The sequence below is a fragment of the Platalea leucorodia genome (assembly GCF_965183815.1).
Source record: "Platalea leucorodia genome assembly, chromosome: 1".
NCBI classification, from domain to species: domain Eukaryota; kingdom Metazoa; phylum Chordata; class Aves; order Pelecaniformes; family Threskiornithidae; genus Platalea; species Platalea leucorodia.
In genome coordinates, this window is record NC_138823.1 from 1,376,736 (window position 1) to 1,394,920 (window position 18,185).

The 18,185-nt window shown below is 57.1% G+C and overlaps 4 protein-coding genes across 4 annotated transcripts; all 4 read left to right on the forward strand.

Annotated features, from left to right (window-relative positions):
• Positions 1-3,049: 3,049 nt before the first annotated feature.
• On the forward strand, positions 3,050-3,361 carry LOC309589858 (feather keratin-like; the record flags this gene model as incomplete). The annotated part of the gene is made up of 1 exon (XM_082310519.1): positions 3,050-3,361. One exon carries the CDS (start codon positions 3,050-3,052, stop codon positions 3,359-3,361), a length of 312 nt encoding a protein of 103 aa, XP_082166645.1.
• A 3,586-nt stretch (positions 3,362-6,947) lies between these two features.
• LOC309592579 (feather keratin-like) lies at positions 6,948-7,265 on the forward strand (the record flags this gene model as incomplete). Its single annotated transcript, XM_082316101.1, has 1 exon — positions 6,948-7,265. One exon carries the CDS (start codon positions 6,948-6,950, stop codon positions 7,263-7,265), a length of 318 nt encoding a protein of 105 aa, XP_082172227.1.
• A 4,460-nt stretch (positions 7,266-11,725) lies between these two features.
• LOC309595057 (feather keratin-like) lies at positions 11,726-12,037 on the forward strand (the record flags this gene model as incomplete). The annotated part of the gene is made up of 1 exon (XM_082321521.1): positions 11,726-12,037. One exon carries the CDS (start codon positions 11,726-11,728, stop codon positions 12,035-12,037), a length of 312 nt encoding a protein of 103 aa, XP_082177647.1.
• A 3,601-nt stretch (positions 12,038-15,638) lies between these two features.
• On the forward strand, positions 15,639-15,956 carry LOC309597162 (feather keratin-like; the record flags this gene model as incomplete). Its single annotated transcript, XM_082326273.1, has 1 exon — positions 15,639-15,956. One exon carries the CDS (start codon positions 15,639-15,641, stop codon positions 15,954-15,956), a length of 318 nt encoding a protein of 105 aa, XP_082182399.1.
• Between the last annotated feature and the right edge of the window lie 2,229 nt (positions 15,957-18,185).

Here is an 18,185-nt window from a genome sequence, read left to right on the forward strand (position 1 = left end):
CCGCACGAGGAGCGGCTGAAGTCACTTGGTCTGTTCAGCCTGGAGGAGAGGAGACTGACGGGAGACCTCATCGCTGTCTACAGCTTCCTCACGAGGGAAGGAGGAGGGGCAGGCGCTAATCTCTTCTCCCTGGTGACCAACGATAGGACCTGAGGGAACAGCAGGAAGATCTGCCAGGGGAGGTTTGGGTTGGGCATTAGGAAAAGGTTCTTCACCCAGAGGGGAGTGGAGCACTGGAACAAGCTCCCCCGTGAGGTCGTCATGGCGCCAAGCCTGACAACATTCAAGAAGTATTTGGACAACGCCCTCAGAGGTATGGTGTGATTTTGGGGGTTGTCCTATGCAGGGACAGGAGCTGGACTCAATGATCCTTGTGGGTCCCTTCCAACTCAGGACTTTCTAGGATTCTATGAATAATGCAGGCTGGCACCTGGGGGGATTCCAGAACGTGACACAAGCCCGTCACTGCATCAAACAAAGGCTTTGACATGACAACATTCCCCTTTGCACACCTCTGACCAAGTCTCCCTGTGCCAGCACACACTCGACTAACTCTTCCCCAGCATGACTCTCCGGTACTGCCAGGAGAGAGAATCACAGAAGCATTTAGTTGGGCAGGAACATCTGGAGAGCGGGTGCTTCGACCGCCCTACTCAAGCAGGGAAATCCAGAGCAGGTTGTCCGGGACCATGGCCAGTCGGGTTTTCAGTATCTCCCAGGATGGAGACTCCACCACCTCTTCCACTCTTTGAAAAAGCTTTGCCTTCCTTGCCCATGCAATTCCATCGCTTTTCACTTGTGCCCGTGGCCGCTTGGCCTGCCACCGATCACGAGCCTCTGGGCCCAGCCCTTCAGCCACTTTGCAGTCCACCTCACTGGCCACTTATGCAACCCATACTTTCTTGGCTTCCCTAAGAGCATGGAAGTGGAGACAGTGACAAAGGCTTCATTCAAGTAGAGCTCAACAACAGCCACTGCTCTCCCCTCGTCCGACATCCAGTCGCTTACATCCGGAAGACACACAGGTTGGTCAAGCATGATTTCTCCTTCGTAAATCCACACCGACCACTCCCCAGCACCTTCTTGACTTCCTAGTCCTGGTAGGGCTTCCCGGGAGGATTTTCTCAAACGTGTTCCCCAGAAATGAGGTCAGGCTCACCAGCCTCTACTTTCCCACATCTTCCTTCCTGATCTTCTTCAAGAGAGGAAGCCAAGGAGCTCTCTTCCAGTCTTCAGGAACTGCCCACACACACCATGACCCTTCCAAGTTAATGGAGAGTGGCCTCCCAAGGACATCAGACAGCTCCCTCAGCATTCGTGGCTACCACCAGTCAAGCCCCGTGCTCTTGCGTACATCCAGTCGCAAAGCACTCCTTCCTGCCGCCCTTCATCTTCCTCAGCAACAACCACTGCTCGCCTGACAAACGGCCTGACAAACACTCACCTCGGCTCACTTGGGGCAGGCCTTGCCATTCATCCACCCTTCGGCATGCAGCCACCACCACCAGGGCCTCCCCTCTGCAGCCACGTGCTCACCTCCAGCTCCCCTCCGCAAGCTCCAAATCCTCTTTCAGCCCGTCAGACACTGTGCAGAGAAATGGCCTCACCCCTCGGCACTCACCCCAAAACAACACCCCAAAGGCCCTGGCTCACCACCTCCCCTGCCTGCCACCTCCACTCCCCCTCTGCCTCTCGACACACTCATGGTCCAGTGCTTGATAACACTTCTCATGAAAATATTGTTCCTAATACCCAATCCAAACTTCCCCCGGCACATCTTGAGGCTGTTTCCTCTTCTCCTATCACTTCTTACTAGGGATGAGAGACCAACAGCCACGTCGTTATATCCTCCTCTCAGGTGATTGTAGGCAGCGATAAGATCTCCCCTCAGCCTTCTTTTTCTGCAAACTAAACACCCCCAGTTCCTGCAACCACTCATTGTAAGTCTTCTTCTCTAGATTCTTCACCAGCTGCCTTGCTCTTCATTGGATGCAACACACCACAGCACAAGCAACGCATCAAGCCAGAGCCCAGGCTGCAAACATGCCAGCCACAGTTAAGGGGAGCGCTACGGAGGGGCCAACACAAGCCAATACATCACAGGGCTTGCAAACTCTGAGCCCAGGCTACCTACTCTCGCAAGCAGCCCTCCTCTGCCTGCCTACACTGCCACCGCCAGGGACGGCACCAAGGGGGCACAAGCCCAAACACGCAGCCTCCTTTCTCCCACCTACAGCCTTACAAGCAAGAGGAGAACCAAGACACCCACAGAGCACACTCAACGGGAAAGGCCAGGCCTAAAAACGGGCTTAGCAACCTGGCAGCAAGGCAAGGACTGACCCAGTGCTATGGAAGGGGCAGCCCTTCACGCCTGGCACAGCTGCAAAGCCCAGACCAGCTCATTAGGGACACAAGGAAATGGGGCCCCCCTCTTCACAACACACCCACCACACCACACCAGTGACATGGGTGACCTCACTGACGACACCCCACGCCTCCAATCCTTTAGACGTGTCCTCTGCCCGTCCTGACACGCACCATCAACACCAAGCCTTTGGCCTCTAATACTCTCACTTCAAAGCTGCCGCCAGGGTCAGATGGACACGGCCTCAAGAGGAGGACATGAAATTGGACAATTGCGGGAAGGAAAACACACCCCACCTCATTACTTACATGGCTCTGGCATGCAACAGCTGCTTGCTGCAAAATGCTGTCATGCGCAAAGGCTGTCCCGCCCCTCGCACACCAGCATAAAAGCCAGCCCAGCACCTCTCTCCCTCACACACTTCTCCTCACGCCTTCTCCTCCGCGCTCAACAAGGTGAGCCTCAACCCCCTTCCCCTCCTTCTCCTGACCCACCTGGCCCCTCTCTTCCACCACGCTCTGACCCCAGCCTCAGCAGCGCTGACGCCTCCCCACCCCCACGCTCCCCACAGCCCCACACCAGGCCTCCCCGCTCCCTCGCCCTCCTGCAACACCGCCCCTCGCACCCCCACGCCCCTCCGCCTGCTCAACACCCTCTCTTCCAGGGCCCCTCCACACCACACCCATGGCCTGCTACGACAGCTGCCGCCCCTGCGGACCCACCCCGCTGGCTAACAGCTGCAACGAGCCCTGTGTCAGGCAGTGCGAGGACTCCCGCGTCGTCATCCAGCCTTCCACCGTCGTGGTCACCCTGCCAGGACCCATCCTCAGCTCCTTCCCCCAGAACACCGCCGTCGGATCCTCCGCATCGGCTGCCGTGGGCAACGTCCTCAGCTCCCAGGGAGTGCCCGTCTCCGGGGGCTTTGGCCTCGGCTACGGCTACGGCTTTGGAGGCCTGGGCTGCTTCAGCGGCGCAAGAGGCTGCTACCCCTGCTAAGGGCCCTCACCACCACCCCTGACAACAACCACCCACTCCCTGGAAGCCACGGCATGGATTGAGGACGCACCTCCAGGCCATTGCTGGCACGTGGCCTCACCAAACATGGCTCCTCCTCTCAAGGCATAAAGCAAGTACCTTCTCACAAGCCAAAGACCACGGGGGACCTCCAGTGTGCTGCTCCCACCGCAGGGCAGCAAGACCTCGGTGCGCTTGCAAAATCTAGTGCATGCAAGGGGCTTTGGCTGATGATCGCCCTCACACCGGCTCCCTTCCACTTGCTGCTCCTGCCTTTTCACTCTTTTTTTCCTCTCAATAAAATTCTCCTGCATCCCACCCTGACATGCCTCCTCTTCCTTTCTTCTCCCAACCTCACTCAGCACCAAGCCAGGGCTCAACAGGACAGCGGGGTGGGTCAAAAAGGGGCTACCAGAGCTCTCGTCACAAGTATGGCCCCAGCAACACCACCCACTGGCACCCAGAGGGCTTCCAAGCCATCACACAAACCCTTCACTTGCCCAAAGAAAGCCTTGCATACGTTAATGCACTTCTACCCATGCCTCTGATGCAAGCTCCCCATGGCAGCACACACTTGACCAACTCTCTTCCCCAGCACAACTCTCTGCCCATCACAGCAAGCAGAATCACAGCAAGCAGAATCAGTGAGTGCGCAAGGAATCTCTGGAGATTGGCTACTTCAACCCAACCTGCTCAAGCAGGGTCAGCTCGAGCAGGCTGTCCACGACCATGACCAGTCAGGGTTTCAATAAAGCCAGGGATGGAGACTCCAAGATTTCTCTGCACAGACGCTTCCACTCTTTGACCACCCTCACGCTGAAAAAGCCTTGCCTTCCCTTCCAAGGAAATGGCACGTCTTCTCTGCTTTCTCCATCCACCCTTCCCCTGGCCATGGCTACCCATGAGAAGAGCCTGACTCCCCTGGCCTCCTTCCCTCCCATCTGGGATTTACAAACATTGATGACCTCTCCCCTGCGCAGCCTTGGCTCCTGGCTCAAAACCCTCCCAGCTCTCTCAGCTTCTCCTCATAGGAAGGATGCTCCAGTCCCCTCAACATCTTGGTGGCCCTGCACAGCACTCACTCCACTAAGGCCATGTCCTTCTTCCACTGGGAAGCCCTCAGCTGGACACAGCACTCCACACGGGGCCTCACCAGCACAGAAGACAGAGCAAGATCGCCTCCCCCGACCTGCTGGCAATGCTCGACCCAACGCTGCTGTGGAGATTCCTGGTCTCTTTTGCCACAAGGCTGCATTGCTGCCTCGGAGTCAGCTTATCCTCCACAAGAACCTCAAAGGCAAACAACAGGGGCTCCAGACACCCACAGAGCACACCCAGCAGGAAAGGCCAGGCCTGAGGACAGGCTTAGTGATCAGGAAGCAAGGCAGCAACGCCCTGGAAGCCATGGCATGGATTGAGGACGCACCTTCCAGCCGTTGCAGGCACGTGCACCTGCCATGCACAGCTCCTCCTCTCAAGGCCCCAAGCAAGGAGCAGGGAAGGGGCCAGCCCGGGCTGCCTGCAAACATGGCCCGTGTACCTCCTCCTCTTCTCCCTCTTCCTTCTTGGCTCTGCCTCGTCTCCGACGCCCACTGCTCTCTGCTGCAACTACGTTTTCACAAGCCAGAGACCACGGGGGACCTCCAGCGTGCCGCTCCCACTGCAGAAAAGGACGATCTTGAGGCTCTGGCTAGAGCTATCTCACACAAGGGACCACAGCTGATGGTCACCCCACTTGCACCTCAGACCACCTCCCTTCCACTTGCTGCTCCTGCCTTTTCTCTCTTTTTCCTCTCAATAAAGTGCTTCTCCATCCCAGCCTGAAGATGCCTCCACTTCCTTTCTTCTCCCAACGCTCTTCCAGCCTCACTCAGCATCAAGCCAGGGCTCAACAGGCCAGCGGGGTGGGTGGAAAGGGGCTGCAAGACCTCTCCTAGCAAGTATGGCCCCAGCAACAACAACAACACAGACCAGCACATGGGGACATCAAGCCCGTGACACAAGACGAAAACTTACTCAAACAAAGGCTTGGACACACTAATGCGCTTCTGCCCATGTCTCTGACGCCAGCTTCCCTTGGCAGCACGCCCTTAGAAGCATGGATTTATTTAGGTTGGAAAAGACCCTTAAGATCATTGAGTGCAACCATTAACCAACACTGCCAAGTCCACCACAAAACCATGTCCCTGAGCACCACATTACACGTGTTGTAGATACCTCTCAGGATGGGGACACAACCACTTCCCTGTTCCAGTGCTTGATAACCCCTTCTGTGAAGAAATTATTTCTAATACCCAATCTAAACCTCCCCTGGCACATCTTGAAGGCCATTTCCTCTTCTATCACTTATTACTAGGGATGAGAGACCGACACCCACCTCGTTACATCCTCCTTTCAGGGGATTGTAGAGAGCGAGAAGGTCATCCTTCAGCCTTCTTTTTCTGCAAATTAAAATCCCCAGTTCCCTCAGCCTCTCCACAGATCCTTCACCAGCTGCCCTGCTCTTCTCTGCACAAATTATGCCACAGCCCAGCCTGCAAACGTGCCGACCACAGCTAAGGGGAGCGCTACGGAGGGGCCAACACAAGCCTTTGGGGAGCCTGCCAGGGCTCCCGAACTCTGAACCAGGGCTACCGGGACAACAGCGTGCCCTCAAAAGCAGCCCTCCTCTGCCTGCTTGCACTGCCACCCCCAGGGACAGCACCAAGGGGGCACAAGCCCAAACACGCAGCCTCCTTTCTCCCACCTACAGCCTTACAAGCAAGAGGGGCACCAAGGCAACCACAGAGCACACCCAGTGGGAAAGGCCAGGACTAAAAACGGCCTTAGCAACCTGGCAGCAAGGCAAGGACTGACCCAATGCAATGCAAGAAGAAGCCCCTCAAGCCCGGCACAGCTCCAAAGCCCAGACCAGCTCATTAGGGCCACAAGGAAAAGGGGCCCCCTCTTCACTACGCACCTGCAAACCACACCACACCAGTGACAGGGGTGACCTCACTGACGACACCCCACGCGTCCTATCCTTTACACATGTCCTCTGCCCGTCCTGACACGCACCATCAACACCAAGCCTTTGGCCTCTAATACTCTCACTTAAAAGCTGCCGCCAGGGTCAGATGGACACGGCCTCAAGAGGAGGACATGAAATTGGACAATTGCGGGAAGGAAAACACACCCCACCTCATTACTTACATGGCTCTGGCATGCAACAGCTGCTTGCTGCAAAATGCTGTCATGCGCAAAGGCTGTCCCGCCCCTCGCACACCAGCATAAAAGCCAGCCCAGCACCTCTCTCCCTCACACACTTCTCCTCACGCCTTCTCCTCCGCGCTCAACAAGGTGAGCCTCAACCCCCTTCCCCTCCTTCTCCTGACCCACCTGGCCCCTCTCTTCCACCACGCTCTGACCCCAGCCTCAGCAGCGCTGACGCCTCCCCACCCCCACGCTCCCCACAGCCCCACACCAGGCCTCCCCGCTCCCTCGCCCTCCTGCAACACCGCCCCTCGCACCCCCACGCCCCTCCGCCTGCTCAACACCCTCTCTTCCAGGGCCCCTCCACACCACACCCATGGCCTGCTACGACAGCTGCCGCCCCTGCGGACCCACCCCGCTGGCTAACAGCTGCAACGAGCCCTGTGTCAGGCAGTGCGAGGACTCCCGCGTCGTCATCCAGCCTTCCACCGTCGTGGTCACCCTGCCAGGACCCATCCTCAGCTCCTTCCCCCAGAGCACCGCCGTCGGATCCTCCGCATCGGCTGCCGTGGGCAACGTCCTCAGCTCCCAGGGAGTGCCCGTCTCCGGGGGCTTTGGCCTCGGCTACGGCTATGGCTCTGGCTTCGGAGGCCTGGGCTGCTTCAGCGGCAGAAGAGGCTGCTACCCCTGCTAAGGGCCCTCACCACCACCCCTGACACCAATCGCCCACTCCCTGGAAGCCACAGCATGGATTGAGGACGCACCTCCAGGCCATTGCTGGCACGTGCACCTGCCGTCCATGGCTCCTCCTCTCAAGGCACCAAGGAAGCAGGGAAGGGGCCAGCCTGGGCTGCCTGCAAACATGGCCCGTGTACCTCCTCCTCTTCTCCCTCTTCCTTCCTTGCAGCGCCCCTTCTCCTATGCCCACTACTCTCTGCTGCAATCGCTCTCTGACAAGCCAAAGACCACCAGGAACCTCCGGTGGGCTGCTCCCACCGTAGGGAAGGAAGATCTCTGTGGTCTCGCAAAATCTACTGGAAGCAAAGGACCTTGGCTGATGGTCGCCCTACTTCAACCTCAGTCCTGCGCCCTTTAACTTGGTGCTCCTTCCTTTTCACTCTCTCTTTTCTCTCAATAAAATTGTCCTGCATCCCAGCCTGAGACTCCTCCTCTTCCTTTCTTCTCCCAATGCTCTTCCAACTTCACCCCGCACCAAGCCAAGGCTCAACAGGACAGCGGGGTGGGTCAAAAGGGGGCTACCAGACCTCTTGTGACAAGTATGGCCCCAGCAACACCACCCACTGGCACCCAGAGGGCTTCCAAGCCATCACACAAACCCTTCACTTGCCCAAAGAAAGCCTTGCATATGTTAATGCACTTCTACCCATGCCTCTGATGCAAGCTCCCCATGGCAGCACACACTTGACCAACTCTCTTCCCCAGCACAACTCTCTGCCCATCACAGCAAGCAGAATCACAGCAAACAGAATCAGTGAGTGCGCAAGGAATCTCTGGAGATTGGCTACTTCAACCCAACCTGCTCAAGCAGGGTCAGCTCAAGCAGGCTGTCCACGACCACGGCCAGTCAGGGTTTCAATATAGCCAGGGATGGAGACTCCAACACCTCTTTGCGCAGACGGTTCCACTCTTTGACCAGCCTCACACTGAAAAAGCCTTGCCTTCCCTTCCAAGGAAATGGTACGACTTCTCAGCTTTCTCCATCCACCCTTGCCCTGGCCATGGCCACTCATGAGAATTGCCTGAATCCCCTGGCCTCATTCCCTCCCATCCGGGTTTTACACACATTGCTGACCTCTCCCCTGTGCAGCCTTGCCTCCTGCCTGAAAAACCCTCCCAGCTCTCTCAGCTTCTCCTCATAGGAAGGATGCTCCAGTCCCCTCAGCATCTTGGTGGCCCTGCAGGGCACTCACTCCACTAAGGCCATGTGCTTCTTCTACTGGGGAGCCCTCAGCTGGACACAGCACTCCACACGGGGCCTCACCAGCACTGAAGACAGAGCAAGATCACCTCCCCGGACCTGCTGGCAATGCTCTTCCCAGTGCTGCCCTGGAGAATCTTGGCCTCTTTTGCTGCAAGGGTGCATTGCTGCCTTGTAGTCAGCTTGTCCTCCACAAGAACCACAAAGTTGTCCTCAGCAAAGCTGCTTTCTAGCGTCTCTGCCCCCAGAATGTCCTGGTGCCCAGCACTATTCCTCCCCAGATGCAGGACTTGGCACTTCCCCCTGTCCAACATCAGGAGATTTCTCTCTGCCCCAGTCTCTGGCCTCTCCAGGTCCATCTGAAGGGTGCCAAAATCATGGGGTGTCTCAGCCACTCCTCCAGATTTTGCATCATCTGCCAACTTCCTGAGGGGGATGTGGATGAGGATGTTGAACGGTGTTGGCCCCACATGCTATGAGCGTGCAAGGGGAGAAAGCATCAAAGGCTTTACAAGAAAGTCGAGGTAAACACCAGCCATGGCTCTCTATTCCTCCACAAAGCGAGACACTTCAACATAGAAGACACTGAGATCAGTCAAGATCAAAGATCCCCTTTGTAAATCCACGCTGACAACTCCCCAGCACCTTCTTGTCCTGCCTCGGCTTGGCAGGGCTTCCCGGCAGCATTTCCTCCATCACCTTCCACAGGACAAGGTCAGGCTCACCAGCCTCTACTTTCCCACATCTTCCTTCCTCATCTTCTTCAAGAGAGGAGGACAAGGAGCTCTCTTCCAGCCAGCAGGAACTGCTCCCAGGTGCAATGATATTTCCAACATTATCGAGAAGGACCTCCCAAGGACATCAGACAGCTCCCTCAACATTTGTGGCTACCACCAGTCAAGCCCCATGCTCTTACGTACATCCAGTCGCAAAGCACTCCTTCCTCTCCCCTTGTCCGACATCCAGTTGCTTACATCCGGAAGACACAGAGGTTGGTCAAGCATGATTTCTCCTTCGTAAGTCCACACCAACCACTCCCCAGCACCTTCTTGACTTCCTAGTCCTGGTAGGGCTTCCCGGGAGGATTTTCTCAAATGTCTTCCCCTGATCTTCTTCAAGAGAGGAAGCCAAGGAGCTCTCTTCCAGTCTTCAGGAACTGCCCCCACACACCAGGACCTTTCCAAGTTAATGGAGAGTGGCCTCCCAAGGACATCAGACAGCTCCCTCAGCATTCGTGGCTACCACCAGTCAAGCCCCGTGCTCTTGCGTACATCCAGTCGCAAAGCACTCCTTCCTGCCGCCCTTCATCTTCCTCAGCGACAACCACTGCTCGCCTGACAAACGGCCTGACAAACACTCACCTCGGCTCACTTGGGGCAGGCCTTGCCATTCATCCACCCTTCGGCATGCAGCCACCACCACCAGGGCCTCCCCTCTGCAGCCACGTGCTCACCTCCAGCTCCCCTCCGCAAGCTCCAAATCCTCTTTCAGCCCGTCAGACACTGTGCAGAGAAATGGCCTCACCCCTCGGCACTCACCCCAAAACAACACCCCAAAGGCCCTGGCTCACCACCTCCCCTGCCTGCCACCTCCACTCCCCCTCTGCCTCTTGACACACTCATGGGCTCTCCAGAAGCTCCCCTGCCCTTGCAGGGTGCCCCATATCCAATCAGAGAGTCATGGAGCTTGGAAAAGACCCTTAACAGTAGTGAGTCCAACCGTGAAACAAACACTGCCAAGTCCACTGCTAAACCATGTCCCTGAGCGACACATCTACACGTCTTTTAGATACCTCCCGGGATGGAGACTCAACCACTTCCCTGGGCAGCCTGGTCCAGTGCTTGATAACACTTCTCATGAAGAAATTGTTCCTAATACCCAATCCAAACCTCCCCTGGCACATCTTGAGGCTGTTTCCTCTTCTCCTGTCAGTTGTTACTAAGGCTGAGAGACCAACACCCACCTCTTTACATCCTCCTCTCAGGTGACTGTAGGCAGCAATAAGGTCTCCCCTCAGCCTTCTTTTTCTGCAAACTAAACACCCCCAGGTCCCTCAACTGCTCCTCAGAAGTCTTCTTCTCTAGGTCCTTCACCAGCTGCCTTGCTCTTCTTTGGACGCATCACGCCACAGCGTAAGCATCGCTTCACACCACAGCCCACCCTGCAAACATGCTGGCCACAGCTAAGGGGAGTGCTACGGAGGGGCCAACACAAGCCTTTGGGGAGCCTGCCAGGGCTCCCCACATCACAGGGCTTGCGAACCCTGAACCAGGGCGACCAGCACAATGGCCTGCTCTCACAAGCGGCCCTCCTCTGCCTGCCTGCACTGCCACCCCCAGGGACGGCACCAAGGGGGCACAAGCCCAAACACGCAGCCTCCTTTCTCCCACCCACAACCTTACAAGCAAGAGGGGAACCAAGGCAACCACAGAGCAAACCCAGTTGGGAAAAGCCAGGACTACAGACAGGCTTAGCAACCTGGCAGCAAGGCAAGGACTGACCCAATGCAATGGAAGGGGAAGCACCTGATGCCCAGGACACCTCCAAAGCCCAGACCAGGCTGCCAGGGCTGCGAGGAAATGGGGACCCCTCTTCACTACAAACCCGCAAACCACACCACACCAGTGCCACGCGATGACCTCACTGATGACACCCCCACCTCTCCTAGGCTTTACACATGTCCTCTGCCCGTCCTGACACGCACCATCAACACCAAGCCTTTGGCCTCTAATACTCTCACTTAAAAGCTGCCGCCAGGGTCAGATGGACACAGCCTCAAGAGGAGGACATGAAATTGGACAATTGCGGGAAGGAAAACACACCCCACCTCATTACTTACATGGCTGTGGCATGCAACAGCTGCTTGCTGCAAAATGGTGTCATGCGCAAAGGCTGTCCCGCCCCTCGCACACCAGCATAAAAGCCAGCCCAGCACCTCTCTCCCTCACACACTTCTCCTCACGCCTTCTCCTCCGCGCTCAACAAGGTGAGCCTCAACCCCCTTCCCCTCCTTCTCCTGACCCACCTGGCCCCTCTCTTCCACCACGCTCTGACCCCAGCCTCAGCAGCACTGACGCCTCCCCACCCCCACGCTCCCCACAGCCCCACACCAGGCCTCCCCGCTCCCTCGCCCTCCTGCAGCACCGCCCCTCGCACCCCCACGCCCCTCCGCCTGCTCAACACCCTCTCTTCCAGGGCCCCTCCACACCACACCCATGGCCTGCTACGACAGCTGCCGCCCCTGCGGACCCACCCCGCTGGCTAACAGCTGCAACGAGCCCTGTGTCAGGCAGTGCGAGGACTCCCGCGTCGTCATCCAGCCTTCCACCGTCGTGGTCACCCTGCCAGGACCCATCCTCAGCTCCTTCCCCCAGAACACCGCCGTTGGATCCTCCGCATCGGCTGCCGTGGGCAACGTCCTCAGCTCCCAGGGAGTGCCCGTCTCCGGGGGCTTTGGCCTCGGCTACGGCTACGGCTTTGGAGGCCTGGGCTGCTTCAGCGGCGCAAGAGGCTGCTACCCCTGCTAAGGGCCCTCACCACCACCCCTGACAACAACCACCCACTCCCTGGAAGCCACAGCATGGATTGAGGACGCACCTCCAGGCCATTGCTGGCACGTGGCCTCACCAAACATGGCTCCTCCTCTCAAGGCATAAAGCAAGTACCTTCTCACAAGCCAAAGACCACAGGGGACCTCCAGCGTGCTGCTCCCACCGCAGGGCAGCAAGACCTCGGTGCGCTTGCAAAATCTAGTGCATGCAAGGGGCTTTGGCTGATGCTCGCCCTCACACTGGTTCCCTTCCACTTGCTGCTCCTGCCTTTTCACTCTTTTTTTCCTCTCAATAAAATTCTCCTGCATCCCACCCTGACATGCCTCCTCTTCCTTTCTTCTCCCAACCTCACTCAGCACAAAGCCAGGGCTCAACGGGACAGCGGGGTGGGTCAAAAAGGGGCTACCAGACCTCTCGTCACAAGTATGGCCCCAGCAACACCACCCACTGGCACCCAGAGGGCTTCCAAGCCATCACACAAACCCTTCACTTGCCCAAAGAAAGCCTTGCATACGTTAATGCACTTCTACCCATGCCTCTGATGCAAGCTCCCCATGGCAGCACACACTTGACCAACTCTCTTCCCCAGCACAACTCTCTGCCCATCACAGCAAGCAGAATCACAGCAAGCAGAATCACAGCAAGCAGAATCAGTGAGTGCGCAAGGAATCTCTGGAGATTGGCTACTTCAACCCAACCTGCTCAAGCAGGGTCAGCTCGAGCAGGCTGTCCACGACCATGACCAGTCAGGGTTTCAATAAAGCCAGGGATGGAGACTCCAAGATTTCTCTGCACAGACGGTTCCACTCTTTGACCACCCTCACGCTGAAAAAGCCTTGCCTTCCCTTCCAAGGAAATGGCACGTCTTCTCTGCTTTCTCCATCCACCCTTCCCCTGGCCATGGCTACCCATGAGAAGAGCCTGACTCCCCTGGCCTCTTTCCCTCCCATCTCGGATTTACAAACATTGATGACCTCTCCCCTGCGCAGCCTTGGCTCCTGGCTCAAAACCCTCCCAGCTCTCTCAGCTTCTCCTCATAGGAAGGATGCTCCAGTCCCCTCAACATCTTGGTGGCCCTGCACAGCACTCACTCCACTAAGGCCATGTCCTTCTTCCACTGGGAAGCCCTCAGCTGGACACAGCACTCCACACGGGGCCTCACCAGCACAGAAGACAGAGCAAGATCGCCTCCCCCGACCCGCTGGCAATGCTCGACCCAACGCTGCTGTGGAGATTCCTGGTCTCTTTTGCCACAAGGCTGCATTGCTGCCTCGGAGTCAGCTTATCCTCCACAAGAACCTCAAAGTCAAACAACAGGGGCTCCAGACACCCACAGAGCACACCCAGCGGGAAAGGCCAGGCCTGAGGACAGGCTTAGTGATCAGGGAGCAAGGCAGCAACGCCCTGGAAGCCATGGCATGGATTGAGGACGCACCTTCCAGCCGTTGCAGGCACGTGCACCTGCCGTGCACAGCTCCTCCTCTCAAGGCCCCAAGCAAGGAGCAGGGAAGGGGCCAGCCCGGGCTGCCTGCAAACATGGCCCGTGTACCTCCTCCTCTTCTCCCTCTTCCTTCTTGGCTCTGCCTCGTCTCCGACGCCCACTGCTCTCTGCTGCAACTACGTTTTCACAAGCCAGAGACCACGGGGGACCTCCAGCGTGCCGCTCCCACTGCAGAAAAGGACGATCTTGAGGCTCTGGCTAGAGCTATCTCACACAAGGGACCACAGCTGATGGTCACCCCACTTGCACCTCAGACCACCTCCCTTCCACTTGCTGCTCCTGCCTTTTCTCTCTTTTTCCTCTCAATAAAGTGCTTCTCCATCCCAGCCTGAAGATGCCTCCACTTCCTTTCTTCTCCCAACGCTCTTCCAGCCTCACTCAGCATCAAGCCAGGGCTCAACAGGCCAGCGGGGTGGGTGGAAAGGGGCTGCAAGACCTCTCTTAGCAAGTATGGCCCCAGCAACAACAACAACACAGACCAGCACATGGGGACATCAAGCCCGTGACACAAGACGAAAACTTACTCAAACAAAGGCTTGGACACACTAATGCGCTTCTGCCCATGTCTCTGACGCCAGCTTCCCTTGGCAGCACACACTTAGAAGCATGGATTTATTTAGGTTGGAAAAGACCCTTAAGATCATTGAGTGCAACCATTAACCAACACTGCCAAGTCCACCACAAAACCATGTCCCTGAGCACCACATTACACGTGTTGTAGATACCTCTCAGGATGGGGACACAACCACTTCCCTGTTCCAGTGCTTGATAACCCCTTCTGTGAAGAAATTATTTCTAATACCCAATCTAAACCTCCCCTGGCACATCTTGAAGGCCATTTCCTCTTCTATCACTTATTACTAGGGATGAGAGACCGACACCCACCTCGTTACATCCTCCTTTCAGGGGATTGTAGAGAGCGAGAAGGTCATCCTTCAGCCTTCTTTTTCTGCAAATTAAAATCCCCAGTTCCCTCAGCCTCTCCACAGATCCTTCACCAGCTGCCCTGCTCTTCTCTGCACAAATTATGCCACAGCCCAGCCTGCAAACGTGCCGACCACAGCTAAGGGGAGCGCTACGGAGGGGCCAACACAAGCCTTTGGGGAGCCTGGCAGGGCTCCCGAACTCTGAACCAGGGCTACCGGGACAACAGCGTGCCCTCAAAAGCAGCCCTCCTCTGCCTGCTTGCACTGCCACCCCCAGGGACAGCACCAAGGGGGCACAAGCCCAAACACGCAGCCTCCTTTCTCCCACCTACAGCCTTACAAGCAAGAGGGGCACCAAGGCAACCACAGAGCACACCCAGTGGGAAAGGCCAGGACTAAAAACGGCCTTAGCAACCTGGCAGCAAGGCAAGGACTGACCCAATGCAATGCAAGAAGAAGCCCCTCAAGCCCAGCACAGCTCCAAAGCCCAGACCAGCTCATTAGGGCCACAAGGAAAAGGGGCCCCCTCTTCACTACGCACCTGCAAACCACACCACACCAGTGACAGGGGTGACCTCACTGACGACACCCCACGCGTCCTATCCTTTACACATGTCCTCTGCCCGTCCTGACACGCACCATCAACACCAAACCTTTGGCCTCTAATGCTCACAGTTCAAAGCTGCCGCCAGGATCAGATGGACACGGCCTCAAGAGGAGGACGTAAAATCGGACAATTGCGGGAAGGAATACACACCCCACCTCATTACTTACATGGCTCTGGCATGCAACAGCTGCTTGCTGCAAAATGCTGTCATGCGCAAAGGCTGTCCCGCCCCTCGCACACCAGCATAAAAGCCAGCCCAGCGCCTCTCTCCCTCACACACTTCTCCTCACGCCTTCTCCTCCGCGCTCAACAAGGTGAGCCTCAACCCCCTTCCCCTCCTTCTCCTGACCCACCTGGCCCCTCTCTTCCACCACGCTCTGACCCCAGCCTCAGCAGCGCTGACGCCTCCCCACCCCCACGCTCCCCACAGCCCCACACCAGGCCTCCCCGCTCCCTCGCCCTCCTGCAACACCGCCCCTCGCACCCCCACGCCCCTCCGCCTGCTCAACACCCTCTCTTCCAGGGCCCCTCCACACCACACCCATGGCCTGCTACGACAGCTGCCGCCCCTGCGGACCCACCCCGCTGGCTAACAGCTGCAACGAGCCCTGTGTCAGGCAGTGCGAGGACTCCCGCGTCGTCATCCAGCCTTCCACCGTCGTGGTCACCCTGCCAGGACCCATCCTCAGCTCCTTCCCCCAGAGCACCGCCGTCGGATCCTCCGCATCGGCTGCCGTGGGCAACGTCCTCAGCTCCCAGGGAGTGCCCGTCTCCGGGGGCTTTGGCCTCGGCTACGGCTATGGCTCTGGCTTCGGAGGCCTGGGCTGCTTCAGCGGCAGAAGAGGCTGCTACCCCTGCTAAGGGCCCTCACCACCACCCCTGACACCAATCGCCCACTCCCTGGAAGCCACAGCGTGGATTGAGGACGCACCTCCAGGCCATTGCTGGCACGTGCACCTGCCGTCCATGGCTCCTCCTCTCAAGGCACCAAGGAAGCAGGGAAGGGGCCAGCCTGGGCTGCCTGCAAACATGGCCCGTGTACCTCCTCCTCTTCTCCCTCTTCCTTCCTTGCAGCGCCCCTTCTCCTATGCCCACTACTCTCTGCTGCAATCGCTCTCTGACAAGCCAAAGACCACCAGGAACCTCCGGTGGGCTGCTCCCACCGTAGGGAAGGAAGATCTCTGTGGTCTCGCAAAATCTACTGGAAGCAAAGGACCTTGGCTGATGGTCGCCCTACTTCAACCTCAGTCCTGCGCCCTTTAACTTGGTGCTCCTTCCTTTTCACTCTCTCTTTTCTCTCAATAAAATTGTCCTGCATCCCAGCCTGAGACTCCTCCTCTTCCTTTCTTCTCCCAATGCTCTTCCAACTTCACCCCGCACCAAGCCAAGGCTCAACAGGACAGCGGGGTGGGTCAAAAGGGGGCTACCAGACCTCTTGTGACAAGTATGGTCCCAGCAACACCACCCAATGTCACCCAGAGGGCTTCCAAGCCATCACACAAACCCTTCACTTGCCCAAAGAAAGCCTTGCATATGTTAATGCACTTCTACCCATGCCTCTGATGCAAGCTCCCCATGGCAGCACACACTTGACCAACTCTCTTCCCCAGCACAACTCTCTGCCCATCACAGCAAGCAGAATCACAGCAAACAGAATCAGTGAGTGCGCAAGGAATCTCTGGAGATTGGCTACTTCAACCCAACCTGCTCAAGCAGGGTCAGCTCAAGCAGGCTGTCCACGACCACGGCCAGTCAGGGTTTCAATATAGCCAGGGATGGAGACTCCAACACCTCTTTGCGCAGACGGTTCCACTCTTTGACCAGCCTCACACTGAAAAAGCCTTGCCTTCCCTTCCAAGGAAATGGTACGACTTCTCAGCTTTCTCCATCCACCCTTCCCCTGGCCATGGCCACTCATGAGAATTGCCTGAATCCCCTGGCCTCATTCCCTCCCATCCGGGTTTTACACACATTGCTGACCTCTCCCCTGTGCAGCCTTGCCTCCTGCCTGAAAAACCCTCCCAGCTCTCTCAGCTTCTCCTCATAGGAAGGATGCTCCAGTCCCCTCAGCATCTTGGTGGCCCTGCAGGGCACTCACTCCACTAAGGCCATGTGCTTCTTCTACTGGGGAGCCCTCAGCTGGACACAGCACTCCACACGGGGCCTCACCAGCACTGAAGACAGAGCAAGATCACCTCCCCGGACCTGCTGGCAATGCTCTTCCCAGTGCTGCCCTGGAGAATCTTGGCCTCTTTTGCTGCAAGGGTGCATTGCTGCCTTGTAGTCAGCTTGTCCTCCACAAGAACCACAAAGTTGTCCTCAGCAAAGCTGCTTTCTAGCGTCTCTGCCCCCAGAATGTCCTGGTGCCCAGCACTATTCCTCCCCAGATGCAGGACTTGGCACTTCCCCCTGTCCAACATCAGGAGATTTCTCTCTGCCCCAGTCTCTGGCCTCTCCAGGTCCATCTGAAGGGTGCCAAAATCATGGGGTGTCTCAGCCACTCCTCCAGATTTTGCATCATCTGCCAACTTCCTGAGGGGGATGTGGATGAGGATGTTGAACGGTGTTGGCCCCACATGCTATGAGCGTGCAAGGGGAGAAAGCATCAAAGGCTTTACAAGAAAGTCGAGGTAAACACCAGCCATGGCTCTCTATTCCTCCACAAAGCGAGACACTTCAACATAGAAGACACTGAGATCAGTCAAGATCAAAGATCCCCTTTGTAAATCCACGCTGACAACTCCCCAGCACCTTCTTGTCCTGCCTCGGCTTGGCAGGGCTTCCCGGCAGCATTTCCTCCATCACCTTCCACAGGACAAGGTCAGGCTCACCAGCCTCTACTTTCCCACATCTTCCTTCCTCATCTTCTTCAAGAGAGGAGGACAAGGAGCTCTCTTCCAGCCAGCAGGAACTGCTCCCAGGTGCAATGATATTTCCAACATTATCGAGAAGGACCTCCCAAGGACATCAGACAGCTCCCTCAACATTTGTGGCTACCACCAGTCAAGCCCCATGCTCTTACGTACATCCAGTCGCAAAGCACTCCTTCCTCTCCCCTTGTCCGACATCCAGTTGCTTACATCCGGAAGA